Raw genomic sequence first — 23,524 nt, 5'->3', positions numbered from 1 at the left:
AACCACAGAGAGGTTTTAGGTCTCCTGGAATCAGTGTCAGTTCAGAGCCAGGGTCCAGTAGTCCCCAAAAGGTCTGATTATTTTCTTTTCCCCAATGCACAGTTATAGATAGGAGGCCATAGGTTCCTTTGGGGGAAGGTTGAGAGAAAGATAAACGTTGTAAATTTCTGGCAGTGTACTATGACCCTTCTTCAAAGGGATACTACCTCCCTCTCATTCAAGGTGTTTTGGGTCTGTAAAGTGGCTCAAGTCTGAGAACTGATTAAGGAGCCATGACTTTCTATTTTTAAGATTCAGGTTATACTTTTCTTCACTTAACCTAGAACTTTTCTGCTTATACAGATCAAGTAAGAATTTAGTAGACTTTTTTTTATTTCACTTCCAGGAATACCATGAACAACTAGTCAATGCTATAGGTCTCTGTGAGTCAAACTATCCTGACTGCTGATTTGACTCTACTTTCCATTATGGTAACCACATCCACCTTGCCTTTGGCAACTGAGGGCCTCCGTTTAGCCTGTGTCACCCTGGGATCCAATTATTCCCACTGAATTTAGGCTTCTTGATTTAGTGACTGACCCTACCCACTGTGGGGTCAGAACTAGGGAGAGTAGTGATCACTGCAAGGTCACTGATGTTCCACTCATAGATTTACTTCAGTCATTGTGAAAGGTGTCTTGTGGACCCGTGTCCCCTGCAGTATTGGTGAGTAGTAGGTCTTAAATGACAAATCCACTCCCAATCTCTGTAAGCCTTCAAATCCCTCCATCTACAGTGAAACAAGTAGGTCCAGAGTCTCCAGCTTCCTCGCTGCGGGTTCCCTTTTGCTCCATGTTTCAGCCAAGGAACCAAACTGTTAGAGTCCTTTCTAACTCCTCAAGGGGTTAAATGCAGAGTCTCTTCTTAGTGAGCCCAGATTGTTCTGATCCATCTTTCCATTCCTTCCACCACTATCCGATACCCTTAATATCTATTCCTACACATGTTCCCCAGATTTCTGCCAGTGTAAGTTGGAAAACTCGAGCAGTTCTTTCGCAACTGAGTGCATGTCCTCATAGGTCACACTTTGTGCCTCACCTTTAAGGGCCTTCTGGGACTTGAGTCTAGTCATAGGTCTAGATACAAAGAAGGGTAGTGAGTGGGGGCTGGGTCTGAGGATAATCAGTATTGTCTTGCATAGTAACTGCCTCAGGGGAGGCCATTGTTGTTTCCTCAGATGACAAGGGTTAATCCCCTTAGACAACTGAGAGGCAGCTCACCTCTGGAGTGGAGAGACATATTTCACAATAAAGAAGACTTATCCAGAATTTAGGGGCTCAATGTCTCCAGCCTCTTCATAGTTATCCCACATATCCCCATTTCAACCTTCAGGATTCCATTCCTTCCCAACCAGTGTCCTCACTTTAATAATAAACATGCTACGAACACACGCAGAAAGCTTTCAGGTCATTTATTCAGTGCTGGAGCTGAGAATTTGAATCCCTGAGCTCATCCCTTTCTTTCCCCACTTTGCTCGGTGACATTAGGAGCAACTGATCAATCTTAGTATATTTGTTAGTTTGACAGAAATGTTCAACAGTATCATATAGTAACTCAGATCGTTGCTTCTCATAAGTGGGTTATTAGGAGTACCCACTGATGATATTGTGTGTATCTCTATTGCAAGATCATGTCTTCAACTGTCAGTGCTCTCTTTACTACCATAAATAGAGTCATTAGCATCTTTAAATCTGATCAGATTAGAGAGCCAACTCCAGAAACCACAATTCAGGAACTTATCCTTAAAACTGTTCCTCTAGGGGGCGCCTGGGTGGCTCAGATGGTTAAGCATCTGCCTTCGGCTCAGGTCATGATCCCAGGGTCCTGGGATCGAGTCCCACATCAGGCTCCTGACTCAGCGGGGAGTCTGCTTCTTCCTCTCCCTCTGCCTCTCCCACTGCTCATGCTCTCTCTCTCTCTCTGTATCTCTGTGTCTCAAATGAATAAATAAAATCTTTAAAAAAAAACCAAAACTGTTCCTCTAGAACCGCTCTCAATTCCAAAATCTGTCTTAGTCCCGTTCTCCAGAGAAACAGAACTAAAGAATGTTTATTTCCATCTCTGTCTCTGGCTCTAACTTTATAAGGGACTTATATTATAAGGAATTGGCCTCACGTGATTATACGGCTGACAAATCCCAAGATCTACTGGTCAGTCAGCAAACTGGAGACCCAGGAAGCCATTGTTTCAGTTCCAGTCTGAAGCCTGGCTTGAGACCTAGGAAGAGTCAATTCAGTTTTAATTCAAAGGCAGGAAAAATTCTTCCATACTTGTTGGAGGGTCAAGTTTTTTTCTTTTTAGACCTTCGACTGATTGGATGAGGCCCATCCACACTGGGATGGCCCACTGGGGGAGGGCCATCTGTTCTACTCAATCTACCAATTCAAGTGTTAATGTCATCCAGAAACGCCTTCACAGACATAACCAGAATAATGTCTGACCAAATATCTGAGCATCTTGTTGCCTGATCAAGTTGATACATGAAGTTAACCATCATAGTCCCCTACTCTTGCCTAGCACCTGATACATCATGATGCCAACAAATGTTTATTCAATTGAACCGAGCATACAGGACATTGTGTATATAAAATATTGATCCATTTTGAAATTAAGTTGTAGCTGATAAGACATCTCACAACATATATGTTTTGAAATGATTGGTACATATCAATAGATGCATCCAGACTTAGCTTGTCATGATGTGCTAAGTGCAGGAGACCACGTGGGTGCTAGTTTCTCTTCAGAGGGCTCAGCGCCTCTTGGTCCAGTTAATGAGTCAAAGAAAAAGTTGAAATGGAGACTGGGGAGTTGGGGAAGGCCCCTTAAGAAAGTGACATTTCCATCCAGACCTGAAGGATGACTATCAGGTCATTGTTTTTCTATAATGGTGAAAAATCAGAAAAGAGCCAGGGATCTGTCAACCGCCAAACTGCACATCACACAATGGATGCCCTTCAACCAGCTCCCAATGGAGGCATTGCAGGTGCGGGGCCTACACATACCTTCACAGAGGTAAGCTGCTGGGTCCTCTCCTAGCGTATGTATGGAGAAAACCAGGTGCGTTTCACGTTTTCCTTCATGCTGTGAAGTATTGTGTAAAACTTCTTTCACGAGGATGAATCATGCTTCCCAACATAAAAACTAAGTCAAAATTGCGGGTGGATTAGATCCATCTAATTCATTTATAGGGCAGTTTGGTAACATGCACAACTAAAGGTTCACTAAGCACATACCCTTTGCCTTAAGATGACTTTACTTTTAGAATTTTGTTGTGATAAATGTGGATGTACAAAAAGATATGGATCGCCACAAAAAAAGGTAACCATGTGAGGTGATGGATGTGTTAATTAGCTTGATTGTGGGAAACATTTCACAGTGTGTATATATATCAAATCAACACACTGTACACCTTAAATAGATACAATTTTTATTGGTCAATTATACCTCAATAAAGCTGGGGAAAAAGATATGATAATATTCATTCAAGAATTGTTGTATTAGAGAAAAATTGGAAATCATGCAAATATCAACTCTAGGGGACAGTTAGATCAGTTAGCTTCGATTTATGTAGGGAAATCCTCCACAGGTCTTAAAAATGATGCACAGAGAACCAGGTAATGACAATCCACTTGGGAAATAAGCAGATAAAAGCAAAAAGTGGACTGATAAAGCAGTGGGTAAATGATAAGTCCCCAGCAAATAGTAGGGACACTAAGTGCAGTTTTCAGGAACACGGGAGTTTCTTCAAGTTACCTTAGCTATTAAATACTTCAAAGCCGATGGCAAATGACAGGGGGAACCTGGCGAGTTCTAGAAAATGTACCATTATGTGCAGTTATTTTCCAAAATAAATTGATCTTGGATTAGGATAGGGCTTTTATGAAAGAAACACACACTCGCACATCTGATGTCGGTTTCAATAATAGAGGGACTCAGAAGTCAATTCCGAGCAGGGACAGGCGTCTGGGCTCCTTTGTTCACGAATGATTGTCCAGGTCCAAGTTGTACCATCGAAGTTCATCCTTGGCAGGCTTGGGAGACTTTGGGGAGCCACGCTGTCTTTCCTCTAGGTTTCAGCGTGTCTGCTGGTGTCCTGGAGTCTGCAGCCAATCTGCATGGGGAAGCTCCGTGAAGCTCCAAGGGAAGGAGAGGCAGGAGGTACGGGGAGTGAAATCTGGCTGAGGGAGGCTAGTTCTGGCAGGTTGTGGTGGGGGGGTAGGCAGCACGAAAAGTAAGGTGGGGTAAAACAGAGCAGGAGAAAAAGGTGATACCACACATCATAGTTTTTAGTGCAACAGTTAGAGATTTAGCTAGCATAGGCTGCCATTTATTTCTTTGTGAAATATTTGCCACCCATTTCATTTCGTGCAAACACAGCTTGGTGGTGTAATACAGGTGCACTTGTGTGTGTGATTTGGGGAGAGGGTGCCATATAAAGATTAGTAAGATATAGAACTGGCCTTCAGCGATCTTACCCGGATTTCAGAAGGAGGACCATATTCTGTGTATGGTAGCTCCTTCATGCAGAGAGGGAAAGCTATCTAACTCAGCAGGGGCATTGTGAAAGATATAATTTTATGTTAAGCACCAAAGTCTACATTTGCATGGCAATTAGTAGGCAATCAGTAAATGATGCTATTATTATTATTATTGTTATTACTCTTACTAGTGCAGGAAGAGACAACATACAGGGTCTCTCCTTGCACTCCCTTCCAACTCACATTGTTTTGAGATAAGCAGGCATCTTTGCGCTTGGATATCAGAGGCTTTGCGTACCAGATCCATTTCCTGTTTATTAAACTTCCAGGGACCCTGTACCACACACCGGGTGGCTTAAATCATCAGCAATGCATTCTTTCAGAGTTCTAGAGGGCAGGGCCATGCTCCCTCTGAAGGCTCTAGGAGAGAATCCTTCCTTGCCTCGTAGCTTCTGGTGGTTTCTGGCAGTCCTAGGTGCTCCTTGGCTTATAAGGGCATCACTCCAGTTTTTGCCTCCCTCTTCACATGGCTGTCTTCCCTCTCTGTGTCTCTGTGTCTCCAGCCATTGGATTTAGGCCCAGTCTAATCCAATAAGATCTCATTTTAACTTGGCTACATCCAAGAAGACCTCATTTACAAATAAGGTCACATTCACAGGTAACGAGGGTTAGGACTTGAACATATATTTTGGGTGGACACAGTTCAACCCACTACACTACCTTCTGCTAAGGACCCTGCCATTTGGTCAGGCCCCTAGATTTAGAAGGATGAACCTCTGGCTCAGGCTGGAAAGGCAAACATGTGACCTAGGACTGGCCACTCTCTTGGCCACAATGATTGGTTTAGATGTGGGTATTTATGTCCAAACCAGGCAATGAGAGTCAACACTGACATTTTTTTTTTTTTAGATTTTATTCATTTATTTGAGAGAGAGGGAGAGTACAGAAGGAGAGTAAGAGGGAGAAGCAGGCTCCCAGCTGAGCAAGGAGTCCGATGTGGGACTCGATCCCAGAACCCTGGGATCATGACCTGAGCTGAAGGCAGACTCTTAACCGACTGAGCCACCCAGGCGCCCAACACTGGCATTTTTATTGAAACTCTTATGGAGGAAACTTCTCTTTTGGCTGGGCTAATTTGGACAGATCAAAGCTCAGCCCTGTCTGCAATCACATAAGGACGACGCCTATCTGTGAGTGAGGAGAGCTTGTAGGGCATTTGGGCTCTGGATCCTATTGTAACTGAACTCAGATACTTCTAGCTTTTTCAATGACATAAGCCAATAAATTCACTTTTTTTTTTTCTTTTTTGCTTATGGCTTTTAGAATAAGTTTTCTTTTACGTGTAAACAAAAAGAGTCCCAAATGATACACTGTATGCTCTCATTTATATTTTTGTTTCTTCATGACAATATGTGTTGCATGTCTATGTGGCCATATACTAGAAAAGGTCTGTTCTCTGTTCTCGAGAAGCTCACAACCTAGTGTGGAGATGCACAAAGGCTGTGGACCATATTGGTTGATAGCATCAACAGAGAGAAGTCAGACTGCCTGGGGCCAGTGCCCATCCCACCAATTACCAGCTGGGTAACCATGGGCAAGTTACTCAGCCTCTCTGTGCCTATGCTTCCTCATCTATAAAATAGGAACAAGAATTGTCTTTATCTTATGGGATTGCTGTAAGGATTAAATGAGTTAATATTTATAAAGTGCTTAGAACAATGCCTGACATTTCGTAACAGCTATATAAGGGATTAGTTATTGTTACTAAACGTTCTTCCTTGATTGCCATAATGGCCATATGAAATTAGTACTATTACCTCCATTTTAAAACGAAAGCTAACTTCAGTCATACGGTAATTGTGTGGAATCCAGTTCACCCAATGGGGAAGAGAAAAACTGGATCCAAAGAGCAGTGCTTTGACACTTGGCTACATGGTCTCCTGTGGGTTGAAAATAGATTACACTATGATTTGACGTTGACATTCTACATACCCATTGCCCCTGACGGCACAGAGAATGATATTACGTGAAATATCATGACAACAAAGGGCCTGATAGGTAACTGGATCCTGGGAAAGGGGTCTCTGAAGCTTTAATATTTTTACCCAGTACTTAGCATGGTACCTGACTTGTAGTAAGTACCCGATACATGCTTTCTGAATGAAAAAATGAATGAATGAATGAATGAATGAATGAATGAATAAGAGCTTTTACACGTCCTTATTAAATGGAGAGCCTGGCCTGGAATTAGGGGGTGCAAATGGCTAGGACAGCTCTCCTGGGATTCATTCTGATAAGTTTTCACCCATTTATTTTACAAAAATATGCTGAGCACCCACATTTGCCAGGCAGCATGTTAAATTCTGAGTGTTAATGGGTGGATAAAACCAACACATCGTCCACACTCAGAATTCACAAGCTCATAGTGTACACAGGTAACATACAAGCAAACAGCAAATGCAGACCTGGTTACAAATAGTGATCGGGGTGGAGACTGAACCAACAGAATTCAGCGGTAGAAACTGAGGGGTCAGGGATGGGTTTTTAGATCATCTGATTATGGATGGCGCTCCAAAGAGGTAGTATCTCGAGCTGAGACTGAAAGCTAAGGAGGAGATAGTAATGCCAGGGACAAAGAGAGGAGGGTTTCTAGAATCTAGGGGAATGGGCTGGGTGTGTACTGGAAATGAAGCGGAAGGAGAGTCATGGGAAGAAACGGAGGTGTGGATGTGGCTGGCAGGGGAGGAGAGGGCCAGATCGTACCGAGTCTGAGGAAGGAGGGTCCAGCACACAGTGGGCCCTCAGCGAATACTTCTGGAGTGATGAACTAAGTGTTGGATGGTCCATGCTGTGGGTTGGATTTTACTTTTGATACTTGAGAAGTGAGTTGTTTTCAGTGGCTATAGCCTTCCTTGGTCATTACAATTACTTATTAGATTTGGTTTAGTAAAGAGGACATTAGAGAATGACAGTGAACACCACAAGAAAGGAAACCCAATACGTCTTCAAAACTGCAGGGTGGAGACAGATTTTCGAGCTCTTTGGCACGGTCAGCAATGCCCTCCTCAACCACAGACTGACTCTATTTGTAAGTTTGAAATGCCTGAGCAATGGCCACTGGTACTGACGAGAAGATTTCCTCCAGGAATCCCACAAAGTCATCAGTCATTTTAATTCTAGGTGAGAGCCAAGAGCAACAAGAGAAGTTTTTCAGCCTCTGTTCTGGGTCTTTTGTTTCAGATGTTCCAGAGAGAAGTTTCTGAGCACAGGTGGGCTAGGGATGCCCTTGAGTGAAATCAACTTCCCAATCCAGAGTTCAGTCCTTGGGTCTGTCTGAATCCAGTCTAGCCTCCTTGTGTCTGCAAGTCATCTTGCTCAAACAAAGCACTTATCTTGTCATTTTCTGACTCCCTGGTGCCCATGCAATAAATTGCACTTTCCTTAAAATGGTATTTAAGTCTTCCAGAATTGGGCTCCAACAGCTTCTTACTGTCTTACTTTCGCCAAGTTTCTTGACTTTGCTTGACATCAGACATGTTCATTTCCATGGTGTCCCCTCGGCTTGGCATGACCTTTCTCAGACTTTCATGTCTGTCTCTCTGACAAATCTGTTGAGGTTAAACACAAGTGCAACTCCTCTGTGAAGCCTTCCTTGATTTACCTAGTTTGAATGAAGCCCTCCTTCCTTGGAGCCTCTTTGTAGATTAGCATTTCATTTATAAGTTTGAAGATGCCTACCATAGTATGCCTTAGGTTTTTTTTTTTTTCCCATTTCTCTACTGTTAATTCCCTAGTCCCTATCCCAGCCTGTCTATTAGACTTCACAGTGTCGCTTTACATTTAGTTCTGAGATTGGGGAATCCCTGTCACCTCTTCTTATAATAACAGTATTGTGAATGCTTACTAAATGCCAAACACTCTTCTAGTCAATTGACATGTATTAACTTACTTAATTCTCAGAAGAACCAGAGGATTGTTATTAGCCTCATTTTACAGAATAGAAAACTGAGGCACAGAGAGGTTAAAGGCCCAAGGTCACACAGCTATATGCAGGATTCAAGATTCAAGCCAAGTCCATGAGGCTCCAAAGTTCATCCTCTAAAAATTCAAGACTGCTGTAAAGACTCTTGAGTTGGGGATTGGTTCTGTGTTTACTTTTATTTTGTTCCTGGAGCTGTATGCTCAGCACCTGGCACGGTGCTTAGTACAGTGTAAGGGCTGAATACATACTTGTCATGAATGAAGGAAGCACATGTTCGCCTATCTCGAAGTCACCTGAAAATAGACCACACCTTCTATATCTTTGTTTGTCCTTATCCCCCTGCCACATCTCAGCGGTATTTTGCACGTGTATGTTCGCTGAATGCTTATGGAATGAAGAGGCAGAAAGAAAAAGACAGGGGTCACAGAAATGGGTAAGGAAGGAAGGCCAGGAGGGGAAATGAAGAGTGGTAAGAAAACTAGCTTTCTGAAGCAAACAGAGCTTGTAGACGAATTGGAGATGGTGCAATTGCATAGATCCCGAGAGGGATCAGGCAGGTAAATGGAAATTAGGGACATTGGCTGGAGAAGGCCATCTCGTGATGGAGACACAAGCACTCGGAGTCGGGTCTCCCCATGTGCTGCCGCCGTACAGGCAGGGAGGGGGCCGAGGGTTGAGGGTTGCCAGAGCTTATGATTCTCAAGACAAGATGAAAATCTGGATTTTATATGAACTTCTTTATTTTTGTAAACTGTTGGCAAGTATTTCAAATTAAAGGAAAAATAAACACTCTGTGGGTTAGACCTAGTGTGAATGTGGCAAGGTGAGGTCCCAAGCTTAAAGGTCAGGCCAGCTTTTCAGTCACCTTGAATGTCTGTGTGAGGACTTTTGGAGGTTATTCAATACTTACCATGCGAAATTATATGTAAACTCATGGCTCAGTCTTTGGGGGTAATAGAACTGTCACACCAGGGGTTAGGCTTGTTCATTCTTCTATGGTATACAAACATTGCTTATTGAATTTCCCTATGGTTTCCCAAAGGAGTTGATTTGCAGCCTTAAAATGAGCACATCATTTCTCTCACTTATCATGCTCAGCCCTGGGCCAGAATCAAATGAATCATAGCTGGTCCCTTCAGAAACAGGGAAGTGGCAAAACCAACCAGGTGACCTAATTGTGCAAAGCATTGAAGACCTAACTGTCTAATTTTGGGAGTATGTTCTGGAAGATTTGGGACAGTAAGAAGAGTGGGAATAACTTGGCAAGGCTTTAGGGAGAATGGATAGAAGTAGGGGCGGATGCCTGAAATTAAGCAGGACAAAGAATAAAATCCAGGTAATGGGAGACATTTCATCCTTTTGTCTTTTCTTCCATTTGATTAGGTGCGTATGGTTTGAGCACCCACTGTGGGCTCAGTACCACGCTGGCCATTGGGGTCAAACAACAGACGTGCCCTATGATGAAGATGGACCTGGGCTTCCAGCAGGGAAATGCATAAGAATCTTGTCCCTATCACTTACTAGTTGTATGACCTTGAAGAAGTTTCATAGCATCTTGAAGCCCCAGTCTCCGTATCTGTAAAATGGAGAGAGTGGTCGAATCAATCCCATAGGTTTATTGTGAGATCAATAAAGAATATTTGTATAAACCACTCAGCACGGTGCCTCCCACACAGTGAAGACTTAATCAATGATAGCAATTAGCACATTTACATGTAAATTCTCCAGTGGAAGAACACAGAAGACACACAGTGTTGACCCAAATGGGGACATTATTTTCTAACTCTTGCTTTTATTTACAGCAGTCCCCCCACCCCCTTCTCCATGGTTTTGCTTCCTGCAGCTTCAATTACCAGTGGTCAGCTGTGACCTGGAAGCAGATGCCCCTCCTTCTGATGAAATGGTCAGAACGTCAAAGGCAGGCCAGCACTACGTCACATGCCCACGTCATTCACCCCCTTTCCTCTCAACACATGGGCACTTTATCAACTCACATCATCACAAGAAGGGTGAGTACAGTACAGTTAGATATTCTGAGAGAGGGAGACCATAGTCACATGACTTTTATTCTGAGAGAGGGAGACCATAGTCACATAATTTTTATTACAGTGTGTTGTTCTAATTGTTCTATTTTATTATTAGTTATTGTTGTTCATCTCTTACTGTGCCTAGTTGATGAATTAAACTTTATTAGAGATATGCATGTGTAGGAAAAAACATAGTATATGTAGCATTGAGTGCTAATGGTGGTTTCAGGCATGCCCTGGGGGTCTTGGAACGTACCCCCTCAGATAAGGGGGAACTGCTGTATTTCCTTCATAGCACACACTACAGTTTGAAATTATGTTCCCAAAGTCTTTTTAGTTCTCCTACGCTGTCTACCCTCTTACCCCCAGTGGAGCGCAAGGGGCAGGAAGGTGGGGAGCATGTCTGCTATCCACCTTGACTTCCCAAAGTTTCCTAGCATCCAAGCATATATTAGGAAGAATAATATTTTTTGAGAATTATACATGTGTTGCATTATCTAATACATTGTAGTGCATTATCTTGTCTAATCCTTTGCAACGATCTTATGGATCGTCACTCTCTCTGTCTCCAGTTTAAAAATGGGGTGACAGGCTCACAGAGGGATGGAATCACTTGCTCAAGTTCTCACAGCACAGAGAAGGGGTGCAACCAGGGTTGCAAAGTGCTCTGGCCGGGGCTGTGGTCCATGCTCCCTTCCGCTGGGAATAGAATATCTATGGAATAAATGAATTAATGAAGGAATAATGAAAAGATCCAGAGGAGGGGAGACAATTTAGTTAGACGGAAAGATGAGTAGGAGTTTGCTGGGAAACAAGGGATAAAAGTACAACTGTGTGCATGCATGAAACAAGATTGTAACTTTAGGAAGACCAAGTATAACAAACAAACAAATAAATGCTGTGTGTGTGAGATAGAGACAGAGAGACAGAGAGAGAGCGCGCATGCACACAGGTGTTAAGGAGCTCTGTGTGCCGTGCTAGGGAGCATGGATGTTTTCTTACTGGGGGCAGGGAAACACTGAAGGAAAGATGTGGGGCAAAATCAGCTTTTCTTTTCTGCAGTCAACATTCTGATTATAATAAGGACGAAGCACAAGAATTGTGGATCTGAGCAGGGGGACCAGTTTGGAGACTCTTGAAGTAATAGAGATGAAAAACTCTGTGCCCCAAGCATGATAAACTTTCAGATATTTCTGAATTTGGAGTCTTTAGGTATTAACAGGAAGCGGTATTTCCAATTATAACTTGGAATGGTCTGCAAGAATTAATGAGAGTAAAATTTTACCTTATTAGAAAGGAGTTCCCTAAATGGATTTTTGAGCTTTTCCTTTTTTTGATCAATATTGGGCTGTACATGCCTGCTAGGTGTGACTTTGCTGCTTCTTCCAAAAACCAGCCACGTAAACATAAACTCAGGCAGGCACTAAACTCTTAGAACGTCTTTAGTTTGGGAATCTAAACACAACGAGCCGTTAGATTTTGCAGTGGCCATCATTCCAAAACATAAATCAAGTCAAATTTGTTTGAAACCCTGTCTTTAGAAGGTTGTGTGTTTTGACAAACCTTGCAGCAAATTTAGTCCAGCTTTTGGATTTGTAATGAAACCTGAAACCAAGCATGCTGGCCTGCCCTGGGGTCTTCTCAGACAAGTTCCAAGTAGCCTTAGTGTAATGTCTCCCCTAATCTCATCCTGGCAAGGGACATTACTGTGTTGGGTCGCACTGGAAGTTTGGGGTGGACTCTGCAAACATTTCATACAATCATGGAAAGGGACTGATCAAGACAGCAATTTGGGGGTATTTCTACTCCTGAGTATTCTTAAGAGTGTAAATTACAGAATTAGCAATACCTTATCCCCTGTTGGCTAGTGACTTGGAGATACCCCAAGCCATGATTGGGGCAGAAAGTTAATTAATCTGCTTATTAAAAAGAAGAAATGTCTCATTTGCATGCATTTACATTCAGGTCTTGCATGCATCACCCTTTTTGGTGGTTTCTGCTTTCTTTTCTTAATACCACAGACCTAGCTAGGTATTAGCTCAATACATTTACATTTTCTGTGTCTGGGCTTTGTTTAAGGGTATATGTCTGGTTATCATTGGTTCCAGTGGAATTTCATTGTCATATAGATCATTTAATTCTTGGTAGAGATCCTTACCCCTCCCTGAGCTGTGCGGATTTTCTTCCAGTTATCATATACCTCAGTTGCGAAAAGATTTATGTTCTTGACCAATCTTGGAAAATAAAGACCTTGCCTCCATCAGAGCTGGACATGTTATTTGGGGATGAGCCATTCAATTATCTGCAATTTCCTACTCAACTGAATTTTCCATGGTCATTTTTGTGGGAGTTTTCTCCTTCTTGCTTTTCCTATCTTATTTGGAGGTTGGCTTTGGGAGTAGTTTTTTTTTTTTTTTTTTCTTTTCAAGAAAGGAAAAAAAACCAAAAAACCAACCCATTGCTCCATGAATGTATCTTAGGCATTCCACATTCCGAATGATTGTTTTTACCTGAAAATGCTTCCGCAACCTGAACCCAGGCCCCCTTAAACCTGCTTGAGTGAAGCCTTGGGAGAGGAGGGAGGGGCTGGGAAGAGGGTTGATTGTGGGGGGGCGGGGGTGAGGAGGGGGTGAAATGTAAAGTAACAAGCCCTTGGAACAACAGCAAGTAAAACCAAAACTATACAGGGAAATTAGTGCAGAGGGAAATCTTGGCATGGGAGTGAATCACCAGCTCTAATACCTGGGACCCCGGTGCGGGGTTTCTGTATTTTGTAGTAATCACATTTCTGATACATTACAACAGTGCGGCTGTCAGGGGTGAGTGGCTCAGGCAGCGGTTAAACCACCTACATGCTAACAAGCTTAGCAATCAGGTTGTGAAGGGTCCTGGCTGGAGGAAAAAAATTAAAACCAAACCTTAGACTTCTGTCAGACTGTGAGGAGAATTATATTTTTGAACTAGTCTACAGTGTGGACAGGAAATGACCTCTCCACAAACTGCTTCTTTAAAAACAAGCAGTGGTGCCTAAAGCTATCCAGCTTCTCTCTCTCTCTCTCTCTCTCACTCTCATTCTCTCCCTCCCTCCCTCCTTTCCTCCCTTCCTCCCTACCAACCTCCCTTCCTCTCTGAAGCTCCTGCTCTCTCCCTCTCCCTCCTCTCCCGTGCTCCCTCCCTCCCTCCTTCCCTCCCTCCCTCCCTCCCTCCTCTCTCGCTCTCCCTCTCCTCTCCTGCTATAGAGGGCTCCAACAGCAGTTCCCAGCCAGTGTGTTCAGCCTGCCTGCCTGCCTGCCTCTGTGTGTGTGTGTGTGTGTGAGCGTGTGCGTGCGTCTACTTTGTACTGTGAGGAACACAGCCCATGTGCTCTGCATGGACGTTACTGATACTCTGTTTAGCTTGATTTTCGACAAGCAGGCAAGATGTCCAGCACACCACATGACCCCTTCTATTCTTCTCCTTTCGGCCCATTTTATAGGAGACATACACCATACATGGTGCAGCCAGAGTACCGAATCTATGAGATGAACAAGAGACTGCAGTCTCGCACAGAGGTAAGTACTTCAACCTTGGGTGTGTGTTTGTGTCTTTTTTTTTTTTTTTTAAACTGCATGGGCTTTTCCTGGGTTGCTGGCTGAATTCTGTGGGAAGTGTCCCACTAGATACTACCACGTACGTGGAAATGAGCGCCAGGATGAATCCACTAGTTTGAACGCTGGGTTTCCAGGCACAGCAACTCTTGGAGCTGGGGACAGTTTCTGCCGGAATCTTGAAATAGACAACCCAGCACTTGATTCGCCTGCCGGGTCTCCAGAAATGCTGTTCTTCCCGAACTCTGGGGCTTGCAGGCTCTGAGTCGGTCCCGTTGGTGTTTCGTGAGATATAATTCCCAGGGATTTGGGGGATCATTTGCATCTGGCAAAATAAATTTTTAACAAATCCCCAGAGGAAGTCTGCTTTGACCTGTATTTGCTTTTCAAAGTCATCAAAATCGAGGTGGAGGGGGCAGAAGAGTAACCCCCTACACTTTTCAGAACTAACCCTGGAGGGATACATTGTTTGTATATTTCCGTGTTAAATTCAGAAACCAGTTGCTTGGGGCAAGGGGGTTCTCGACTTTCTCTTATCGCTGATGGGAGTGTCTCGCTAAGAGCTCTACCTTCCACCGGGAGCTGGCTCTGCATTCAAGTCAGCTCGAGTTTTGCATATTTGTAATCTTGTGCCTGAGAGAGGGAGTGAGCCTCTGCCTTCTCGGCCAGCAACTCTGGGAGCAGAGAGGACTTTCAGAACTTTGTAAATGCAAAACTCCAGACTGCCTCCTGCAATTTAAATATTTAATGCCAGTTGACTTTTTCTCTATGTGCTAGCTAGGCTGGCAGGTCCTGCTGCTGGGCTGTCCATTTGCCTGTGAGTTGGGGCTTTGTGTTGAAGTGTTCTGAGGAGTTTGTTATAGGTGCACCAAAGTCACTTTAAGAAGTAGAAATCGCTGGGACTCCCGTCTTCTCTGCCCGAGTGCAAATACCCAGAGGGTTGATGGCAAAGAGCTTTAAGGGAATAGCTTTGGTGGAATTTTAGATTGAAGATTGACTCTCAGCTCTGGAAGGGGACTCACTTAATGTTGTATGATAAAATAAAACACACTTGCTTAAATTGTCAACAGAGCATGGAGAATTCATGACGCTTAATGTATTTAATGCAGCTAACAAGATGTGACCTGCTTTCTGATTGGCTAACTGCTGGACAAGGACTGATTTTTTTTTTTCTAAAAAAAAAAAAAACAAAAACTGGGTTGTCTTTAGCACTATTTTCTTTATATGTTAATACATCATAGAAGTTAAATATAATTGATACTGTTGCTCTCCCCAGAAGCCAGTAGCTTTTACAGAAGTGTAAACCCTGTTTTGCTTAGGGTGGTGACCTGTTGGCAGTAAATGATATTCCTGTGTGTTGTGTGTGTGTTACAGTTTGTATATTTCGTTCAGTTTTTTTGGAACTATCTGTGGGACTCTGAAATTCTTGCAGAAACTGTTGGTTGTCATAGCTTGCTTATCAGAATTAGGGGGATAGAAAATGTCTTGTAGTTCAACACACATTCATTGCAATACAAATTTGGGGTTAAAAAAGTCTTAAAAATATACTTGGTTGAAAACAAGAGAACAAGGGCCATTAGGGCTCAGTTCCTGAACAGCAACAGGATTTAAAAATAACCTGCGTCCAGCTTATGTTTTAGAAAGTTTCTGAGAAGTTGTGGCATGAGGTTTCTCTGCCATCCTCCTTGGTTAGGAGAACAGGCAGATTTCCCTCGTTATCTGTGTTCCCCTGTGCTCCTAAATTATCACTTGGCCAGTTCAGAGCTAGATGATCTGGGGCACTTCCCTGTCCTGGCCCTCACGGAAATCTGCAGATGCAGAAAGGTCCCACATTTGTTTCCCATTTGAAAGAAAACCTTTGAAAAGTCCCCCTTTCGTAGTATGTTTCCTAAAAAAAGTCACATTATCTTTTGTGAGAGCTGAACTCAGGAACTCCTACCTTTTGGATTATGGGGTATTACTTTTAAAGATTTTCCTCTGAGTAGAAAAAAACCACTTCCTAGCTCAAGAAACTGGAGAGAAAAGCTTGCTCTGACAAATCTTAAAGATTTTTTAAAACCTCTCTGACCGTGACCAAAAAAGCACTGTGAGTGTTTTCTGGTATGTTCTAGAGCCAACCCCGAACATTTCCCCCTTTAATTAGATCTTTTTTACAATTATACAAATAATCGCCCTGACACTTCTTTTCTCTTTGCCAAGCAGTAAATGATGTCATGGAACCCAAAGGCCATAAATTTGTTTTCATTTCATATGAAAAAAGGAGAGAATAAAATAATTTCTCCTAAGATATTTAAATATTAACATTCAATATTAAATTTTAATCATAGTTTGTAGTTGGAAAAGAAAATATTTAGACCAAAAAAAAACCCTTTTCGTGAGGAAGTTACATTGTGCCTTCAATGATGATTATTGATGTAAAGTTGTTCTGAGTCCTAGAGATGGTTGAAACAAAATACAAGAATAGCCAGGAAAGAGTTACCAGGTTATTCACACACAAAATCAAATAGATCTTTGAGTGACTTTTGCAACTTAACCAAGGCCTTCAGTCATTTTTGGCAAGAGAGGCTCACTTCTTTCTCCTCTGTCTTCTGGTTCCTGATCCTATATTACATGGTATTATTTCATTGAGTCCTAATACCACACACACACACACACACACACACACACACACACACAATTTGGGTAATACTCTCAAGTCCCCATTCCTTTTTGAACATAGACTTGGCTAGAAAGAAATTGTAGCAGATCAATGTTGATGAATAAATTGTAGTCAAGTTAGTAGCAATTTTCTAGAAACCTCCTTCTTTATGGAAAGGAAAGAAAGTGGTAAAGAAGCAGGGGACTTACCTATTCTCTTTCTGTAGCTGACCGCAGGGCATTCTCTCCTGCAATTGGTGCATTTCTTCCAATTAAATCAAAGTCCTTCAGAAACTGGGTAGTGAGAGTTTAAAGAGCGTTGGATTGGAAGTTAATCCTGTGCCTTTCTTGTTTCTGTCACTTCCTACAACTATTTGGCGTAGATCATGGTTCCTCATCTAAAAATTACCTCGTGATACCGCTAAAATTCTTAAAAATTTCAGATGCTGCAAAAGTCCTGGGTTTGGTTTTCTTTTGTACGAGAAAGTATTGTGAACCAGCATGAGGAGCACAGACATTATTTCTGTGCTCATGGTATTCAGTTCGAACTCACAAATAGTACTGAAACAATGAAGTCATAGTGGAGAAAAAGCTGAAGGCAGAGACCCTGACAGTCTTGTTTTAAAGTACTGCTTGGAGCATGCCGTTCCTGGGACAAAGTAGGTACTCAGTAAACATTTGTTAACTTGCCGATCAGTGAATCAGTAGATGGAAGAGGAGAGAGAGTTCGAGAACTATGTCACTGGAATTAACACAATCCCAGTGCCTCTGGGGGCCTGGTGTGCCCTGAAGGTGCTTTGGGCATCAGCTTCCCATTCCCCTTAAAAGTGCTCATCCCCACCTTCTCCACCTTTATTTTATCCATGAGGTGACTTAGGTCCCTAATCTTTGTGGCAAAGGAAAGCAAGTGTCTCAGAGATTATAGGACATTTTTAAAGGAACATGAATGTATTACAAAGCCACCAGAAACAACAAAAAAAAATGTTTTAAATGCTATTGGCTGTTCTGGGAAATGAAATTTATTTGCAACATCAGAATCTTAGTGGAATTTCATAAAGAAATGTGTGGGTGTTCTCCCCCCACCCTTTTAAATGAAATTAAGAGAAACTCTGAGCTCTGCGTCACTGTTGGTCACTGTAATTCCCAGGCAGGAGGAAGGGGGTGACATTTTCTGTTGTGTGTGCTACCATGATTTACCCGACGTCTTCCAAAATTCTTGTATTTGAATGGTCTTGCTGTCCCAAATGTATTTGAGAAGAACACAACTACACAATTTTATAGTTAGTTTAGCATTGCACGCAGAGTGCAGTCAGATAGGCTATAAAAACATGGTCTACAGATATCAGAATTTGTTCTGTAAAAACTTCAGTGATTAGTTAACAGTAAACAGTATTTTTTTTCATTTCCTGAGGTCTGTGAAATGAAAAATATAGGTAAAATGTGGGACACATCATAGTGACCTTCATTTTTAGTGAGAGGATTTTACTAATGTTGGATTACTATAGAATTTAAGAAAGTTTATCAAGTTATAAAAATCTTCATTCTTGTAGCTAACTTTTCTGTACCTTTTTTTTTCTCAAATGACCCAACATGTCTCCATTGCAACAAAGCTATTTTTAAGTATATATATATTTTTTCCTGTTGGCAATACGCTAATTTTAATAAAACACCACAAACTCCAGGAAAGTGTGGGTTCCATTATGTATTTCTTCTGTTTCGAGGTTTTTTTTTTTTTCTTTTATCAACATTACACATCCCACTCCAAAAGAGAAAACTGTGATTACAATTGGAAGCCACACACACAAGGTTTTTATTAGAATTACAGTTTTTGGTTTTACAGGATTTAATACGAACGCGAACAGTGTTTGAAGACCTTGAAATTTAAATCTGCTGCCTGCACCCCTCCTTGCTCAACTCTGCAGCTCCCTGGGGAGGGCGTGGGAGGGGCTGGGGGGCTCTCATTCTTCTCTTTCAGTTACATTTTTATATACTTCAGTCACAGGGTTTCACGTTGTAACATCATGTTTATTCATGGGGTAGCTTAGTATCCTTGATGTTCAGATGGAGTCTAGTTAAAATGAGATTAGGTATTTTGGATAGGTGGAAAAACATGAGAAACGCTTTGTGATAACTTGAATTTTTTTTTTCCTAGAAATTTAGAAAGAAAAATCCTGCTGTTACTCTGTGTCATAGGAATGATTTTCAGTGTTAAACAGAGAACTTTCCAAGGTTTTCCGAAGGGGGTTGTGAGGAGTGGGGGGAGGGGGCGTTGGTAGTGGTAAGGAAAGCTGTTTTGAAAATGTTAAATGAAACCAAAAGTGCACTTTTAAAAATGAGGACTTCCAAACTCTCTTATTTTTCAAAATCTCTACATGACCTCAGAAAACAAATTGCAGGACTCTTGTACCGATTTTATTTTCCTGACGTCTTTTTTTTTTTCTCCGCATGTTCTTACTATGGGAACTGTTTTTAATTAAAAATTGCTGCAAACTAACTATTAGTAGGAGGCCAAGAAGAAAAAAAAAATCTCTCAACTCACAGTCAACACTGTTTCATATCAGTCTAAAATCAATGCACATTTAAATATCTCCCTTTTTGGTGTGTAAATTATGATATAGGATTTAAAACCCATATGCATTTTTTATGCATTTAGCTTTTTGTTTGGGTCTCAGAAAGAAATTAATTTAAATTGTATGGAGAACAGGGCTATAAATCTCCTTTTATTACATTTGTCCACATTAACTCATTTTTCATGAGGAACACAGAGCACCTCCTTTCTGAACAAGCAAACGGAACATAAAACAAACAACCCCAAATATCCAACTTTATCCATTGTCAAGAATAAGATTCATAAACTTATTTGGGTTTGGTTGGTGGGTCTCAAAATACAATTGATCTTGGAAAACAATCTCTTTTTTAAAGTGTCAGAAAGCAGAGCTTTAACGAATGTTCAACTGATGTAGATATTACATATACCTCTGTCATTATCTGACAAAGATATTTTTCTTTCTTTCTTTCTTTCTTTCTTTCTTTCTTTCTTTCTTTCTTTCTTTCTTTCTTTCTTTCTTTCTTCTTCTTTCTTTCATCAGTTCAACCTAAATTTTTTTAAAAATTAAATTGTAGGAGCATGCATCTGGACATAGGAAACTATTAATACTTAAAATTCAGTTATTTCTTCAAGAATTGCCGTATTTCAGGCAATGACAACACCAGAGCCTAGAAATATAGAGATGATTAAAACATTTTCTGTCCTCTAGAAGCTTACAATTTGGTAATGAAGGAATACATACAAACCGAGTCTTACAATGAGGTGCCATGACAGATTAATACGCGGTGGATTATGGGTGTGTCCACGCACTGAAGGGTAAACGTCCTTCAGAAAGGTGGTCAGGGTGATGATAGCTAACATCCATGGGTGCTCACTATGTGTTGAGCACGGTGCTGAGTGCTTGCTGTAGGTTAGCGCCTGTAATCCTCATAATCACCTCAGGAGGTAGGTGCCACTAACTGGGTTTTTCCTGAGGAAACAAAGGGTTAAGTAAATTGTCCAAGGTCACACAGATGCTAGTTGAGTTTTAGAGGTTGTGCTGTTAACTTTTCTGCTTTAGCACCTCTCCTGAGCTAAGAAATACTAGCTAGGATTCTAGTTTCACCTGTAGAAATTTATTTGGTGAATAAATTCATTTTTTCTCCCCTAGGACAGGTTGACTTTGGCAGTGGGCTGGAAAGGTGACCTCATTTACCTAACTTGATTTGACTATTTGTCTCTCAGATTCCTGACTGATTTCGAAAGGGACCATGTGCAATTCCAAAGGATGGTGCCAGAGATGGACCATATACCCTGGTTATTGAGAAAAAAAGAACCGAAATGACACTCCCTTTTGAAGAACGAGTGTCTTCAGTATTCATTGAAGTGGTCCTCTCTGAAGAGTCACTGGAATGGTTGTGGAATTATTATGCATAATCATCTAAAAGTTTAATTTTTTTCCTTAAAAATATTTAGGTGTCCATCCAGTGCTTGACCCTTCTCAGGCATACTCTGTGGAAGATGGTGTCTTGATTGTCTTAAACAATGAGCTATTAGGAGATTAAATTAGGATTAGAATTTGGCCTGGTGTTGGCTTCCTTTGCAGGTACTCAATGAGGAATCTTAGGGAAAATAAAGGCATACAGGGGCTTCCCACTCGCCTAGTGTGATCCTCTTTCAAGAGGCAATCTCCACACCTCGTGTCTCTGCCTTTCTTTGTGGGGAGGTGATGTTCCCTACCTACCCTTGCAGCCTACTTCAGCTCCCAGTGAGGCCCTTGTCTTTACCGTAAATGCCTGCCCATTATTGGACATTAGATGGGTTTCCTTATTTGATCTACCCCAAGCCTGAGACTCATGCATTCTGGTGTCCTGTAACAGATACAGGAAAAGTGAAGCTCACAGACGTGTAGACTTGAGTCCATACCTGGGCATCCCTGGGGGCTGTATCTTCTCACTTACCCATTCAGTGTTCTCTCCCAAAGCATGTGTTTGGTAAAGGCCCCCCACTCTCCTTTGGAGGCCCTGACTTGCCCTCACTTAACCACCACTTTTGACTAACCTAGTTTGAAGTTTTAGTCTTCCAACTAAAAACAGAAGGCCCACTGTTAGAGATTTGACAGACCCCTCTGAAGAAGAGGGAGCTACTCTGTTCTGGTGACGTCGCAACCCCATCCTCTCTTTTCAGGATTAGGATGGCTTCCTAACTGTGCTCCCTGTTCCCTCTCTCCACCTTAAAATCTATTCCCCACAAGCAGCCAAAGTGATATTTTTGAAGCATAAATCCGATCACGTCACTCTTCAGCTTTCCCTTACACCTAGAATAAGCTCCTTGCTCTAGCTGTAAGAATGGATTGATCTGCTCCTTCCAGATGTCCAGTCTTATCTCCTTCTACATGTTCAGTAGACTCCAGTCACAAAGAGCATCTTTGGATCTATTAACTCTCCAAGCTCGTTCACGTCTCAACGGCTTTGCCCTCAGTCATAGGATGGATATACAGATTCCTCTATAATAACCCATGAAGTATTAGCAGATCTAATTTGAATTAGATTTTGGCATGGCGTTGGCTTTATTTGCAGGTAATCAATTAAATATCTCAAAGAAGGTAGTGACAATGAAGGGTAAGAGTCCCAGCACTTCGTAGGTCCTCTACTGACCAGCCTAAATGGCCCCTTCACAGAGACGCTTTCCTGGAGCACCTCAATTAAAATGACCTCCCTTCACCCCACTCACTTACTATCACATGTCCTAGTAATTTTCTTCATAGAAATTATAGCAAGCTCATATTTTATTGCTTCTAGTTTATTTCTGAAGCATCTGCCTGTCCCCCATAGAATATGAGCTGTGTGAAGGCAGAGGCCTCATTTGTCTTGTTCGTAGTTGTCCCCCACCGTGCTCCCTAGCACATAGTTGATATGCAAAATATACCGGTTGAATAAAGGAGATTCCGTTGTATCGGTACTATCCACAGTGATACTGGAATTTGCCTTGAATCTTACCAACAGTTACAGCTGGAAAAGAATCTGTGAGCCTAAGAGCCCGGTGAGCGTTCACGGATAGAATGCTCAGCCAGACCCGCAGAAAAAAGAAGGCTGGAAAAGGAATTTCTTCTGAGAAGAAAGTGTTGACCTGAGAATTTTGCCTTCTGGGTGGTGTGAATCTGTTGGGAGTCTCCCGACTTCTGATTAAAAATATTTACACTTATCCTAGTGTTTTTTTCTCATTTGATGTATCTACCGCTTCTCTCTCTTTGGATCTACCTAGGGGCCCACAGCCATGAATTAGGAGATGAATCATGAGCGTACCTTACATTTCCTGGAGCACTTTGCACTTTGGGAAAGGGCTTTTAGGGCCATTAATTAGCTTATTTGAAATGACTTGCGCAACAGAAAATATGGAAAGTTATATTAGCGTATGATCTTGTGGTTAATAACTTTGTGTTTGCTAACTAGTGTGTATGGGTGTGTGAGAGAGAGACAGACAGAGACAGACGGAGAGAGAGAGATGCTCTCCCCAATCGGATTGTGTTTGTGTATGTGTGCACCTTCTAGTTAGGAAATATGCACAGTGTTTCCAACAGTGTTTTTTTCCTTTGGAGCGAAGAGTGACGTGCCTGGAATGTAAAGATCTGAACGGAAGTTTGACTTAGAGCAACTCAGATCTGGATCCAAACCCCGGGCTTGCCTCTTGCTTACTGTGTGATCTTAGGGAAGTTTCTTAACTTTCCTGAGTGTTTGTTTTCTTAGCTTGAGTTTTAGCTTGGGAGGTGAATGGCCAATGGATGTAAGATGCCTGGTACAAGAAGGCCCCCTCCCCCACTTATCCGCAGTTTTGCTTTGCTCAGTTTCAGTTCCCCCAGTGAACCGAGGTCCAGGAGCAGATGACCGTGCTTCTGCTATCTTGTCGGAAGGTCAATAGTAAGCTAACGCTACATCGGGACGCCTACGCCATTCACCTCACCTCGCCTCATCACATAGCCATTTTGTCATCTCCCATCTTCACCGGAAGAAGGGTGACTACAGTACAATCCGATATTTTGAGAGAGAGAGACCACATTCACATAACGTTTATTACAGCGTATTGTTATAATTATTTTATTGTTAGTAATTGTTGTTAATCTCTTACTATGCCCAATTTATAAATTACACTTTATCATAGGTGTGTATTCTAGGAGAAAACATAGTACCTATAGAGTTTGATACTGTCCACGATTTCAGGCATCCACTGGGGGTCTTGGAATGCATCTC

At 42.0% G+C, this 23,524-nt stretch overlaps 1 protein-coding gene and 1 long non-coding RNA gene across 10 annotated transcripts in view; one reads left to right on the top strand and one right to left on the bottom strand.

The window, feature by feature from the left end:
* The window catches only part of LOC118539139 (uncharacterized), a 62,579-nt gene extending 45,298 nt beyond the window's left edge, over nucleotides 1–17,281 (bottom strand). The window contains exon 1 of the long non-coding RNA XR_013446291.1: nucleotides 16,961–17,281. This is a non-coding gene — a long non-coding RNA (uncharacterized LOC118539139). The remainder of the gene's footprint in view (nucleotides 1–16,960) is intronic.
* The window catches only part of LDB2 (LIM domain binding 2), a 383,866-nt gene continuing 373,925 nt past the window's right edge, over nucleotides 13,584–23,524 (top strand). For 2 of the 9 annotated variants that reach the window (XM_078068424.1, XM_078068425.1), the window contains exon 1: nucleotides 13,584–14,077. In XM_078068424.1, the coding sequence (XP_077924550.1) occupies nucleotides 13,946–14,077 (132 nt within the window). In that variant the 5' untranslated portion in view covers nucleotides 13,584–13,945. The remainder of the gene's footprint in view (nucleotides 14,078–23,524) is intronic. The other 7 variants (XM_078068421.1, XM_078068423.1, XM_078068420.1 and 4 more) reach the window with 6 other exon arrangements.

The sequence above is a fragment of the Halichoerus grypus genome, chromosome 3 (assembly GCF_964656455.1).
Source record: "Halichoerus grypus chromosome 3, mHalGry1.hap1.1, whole genome shotgun sequence".
NCBI lineage: Eukaryota > Metazoa > Chordata > Mammalia > Carnivora > Phocidae > Halichoerus > Halichoerus grypus.
This window is presented reverse-complemented; position numbering and strand designations above follow the sequence as displayed.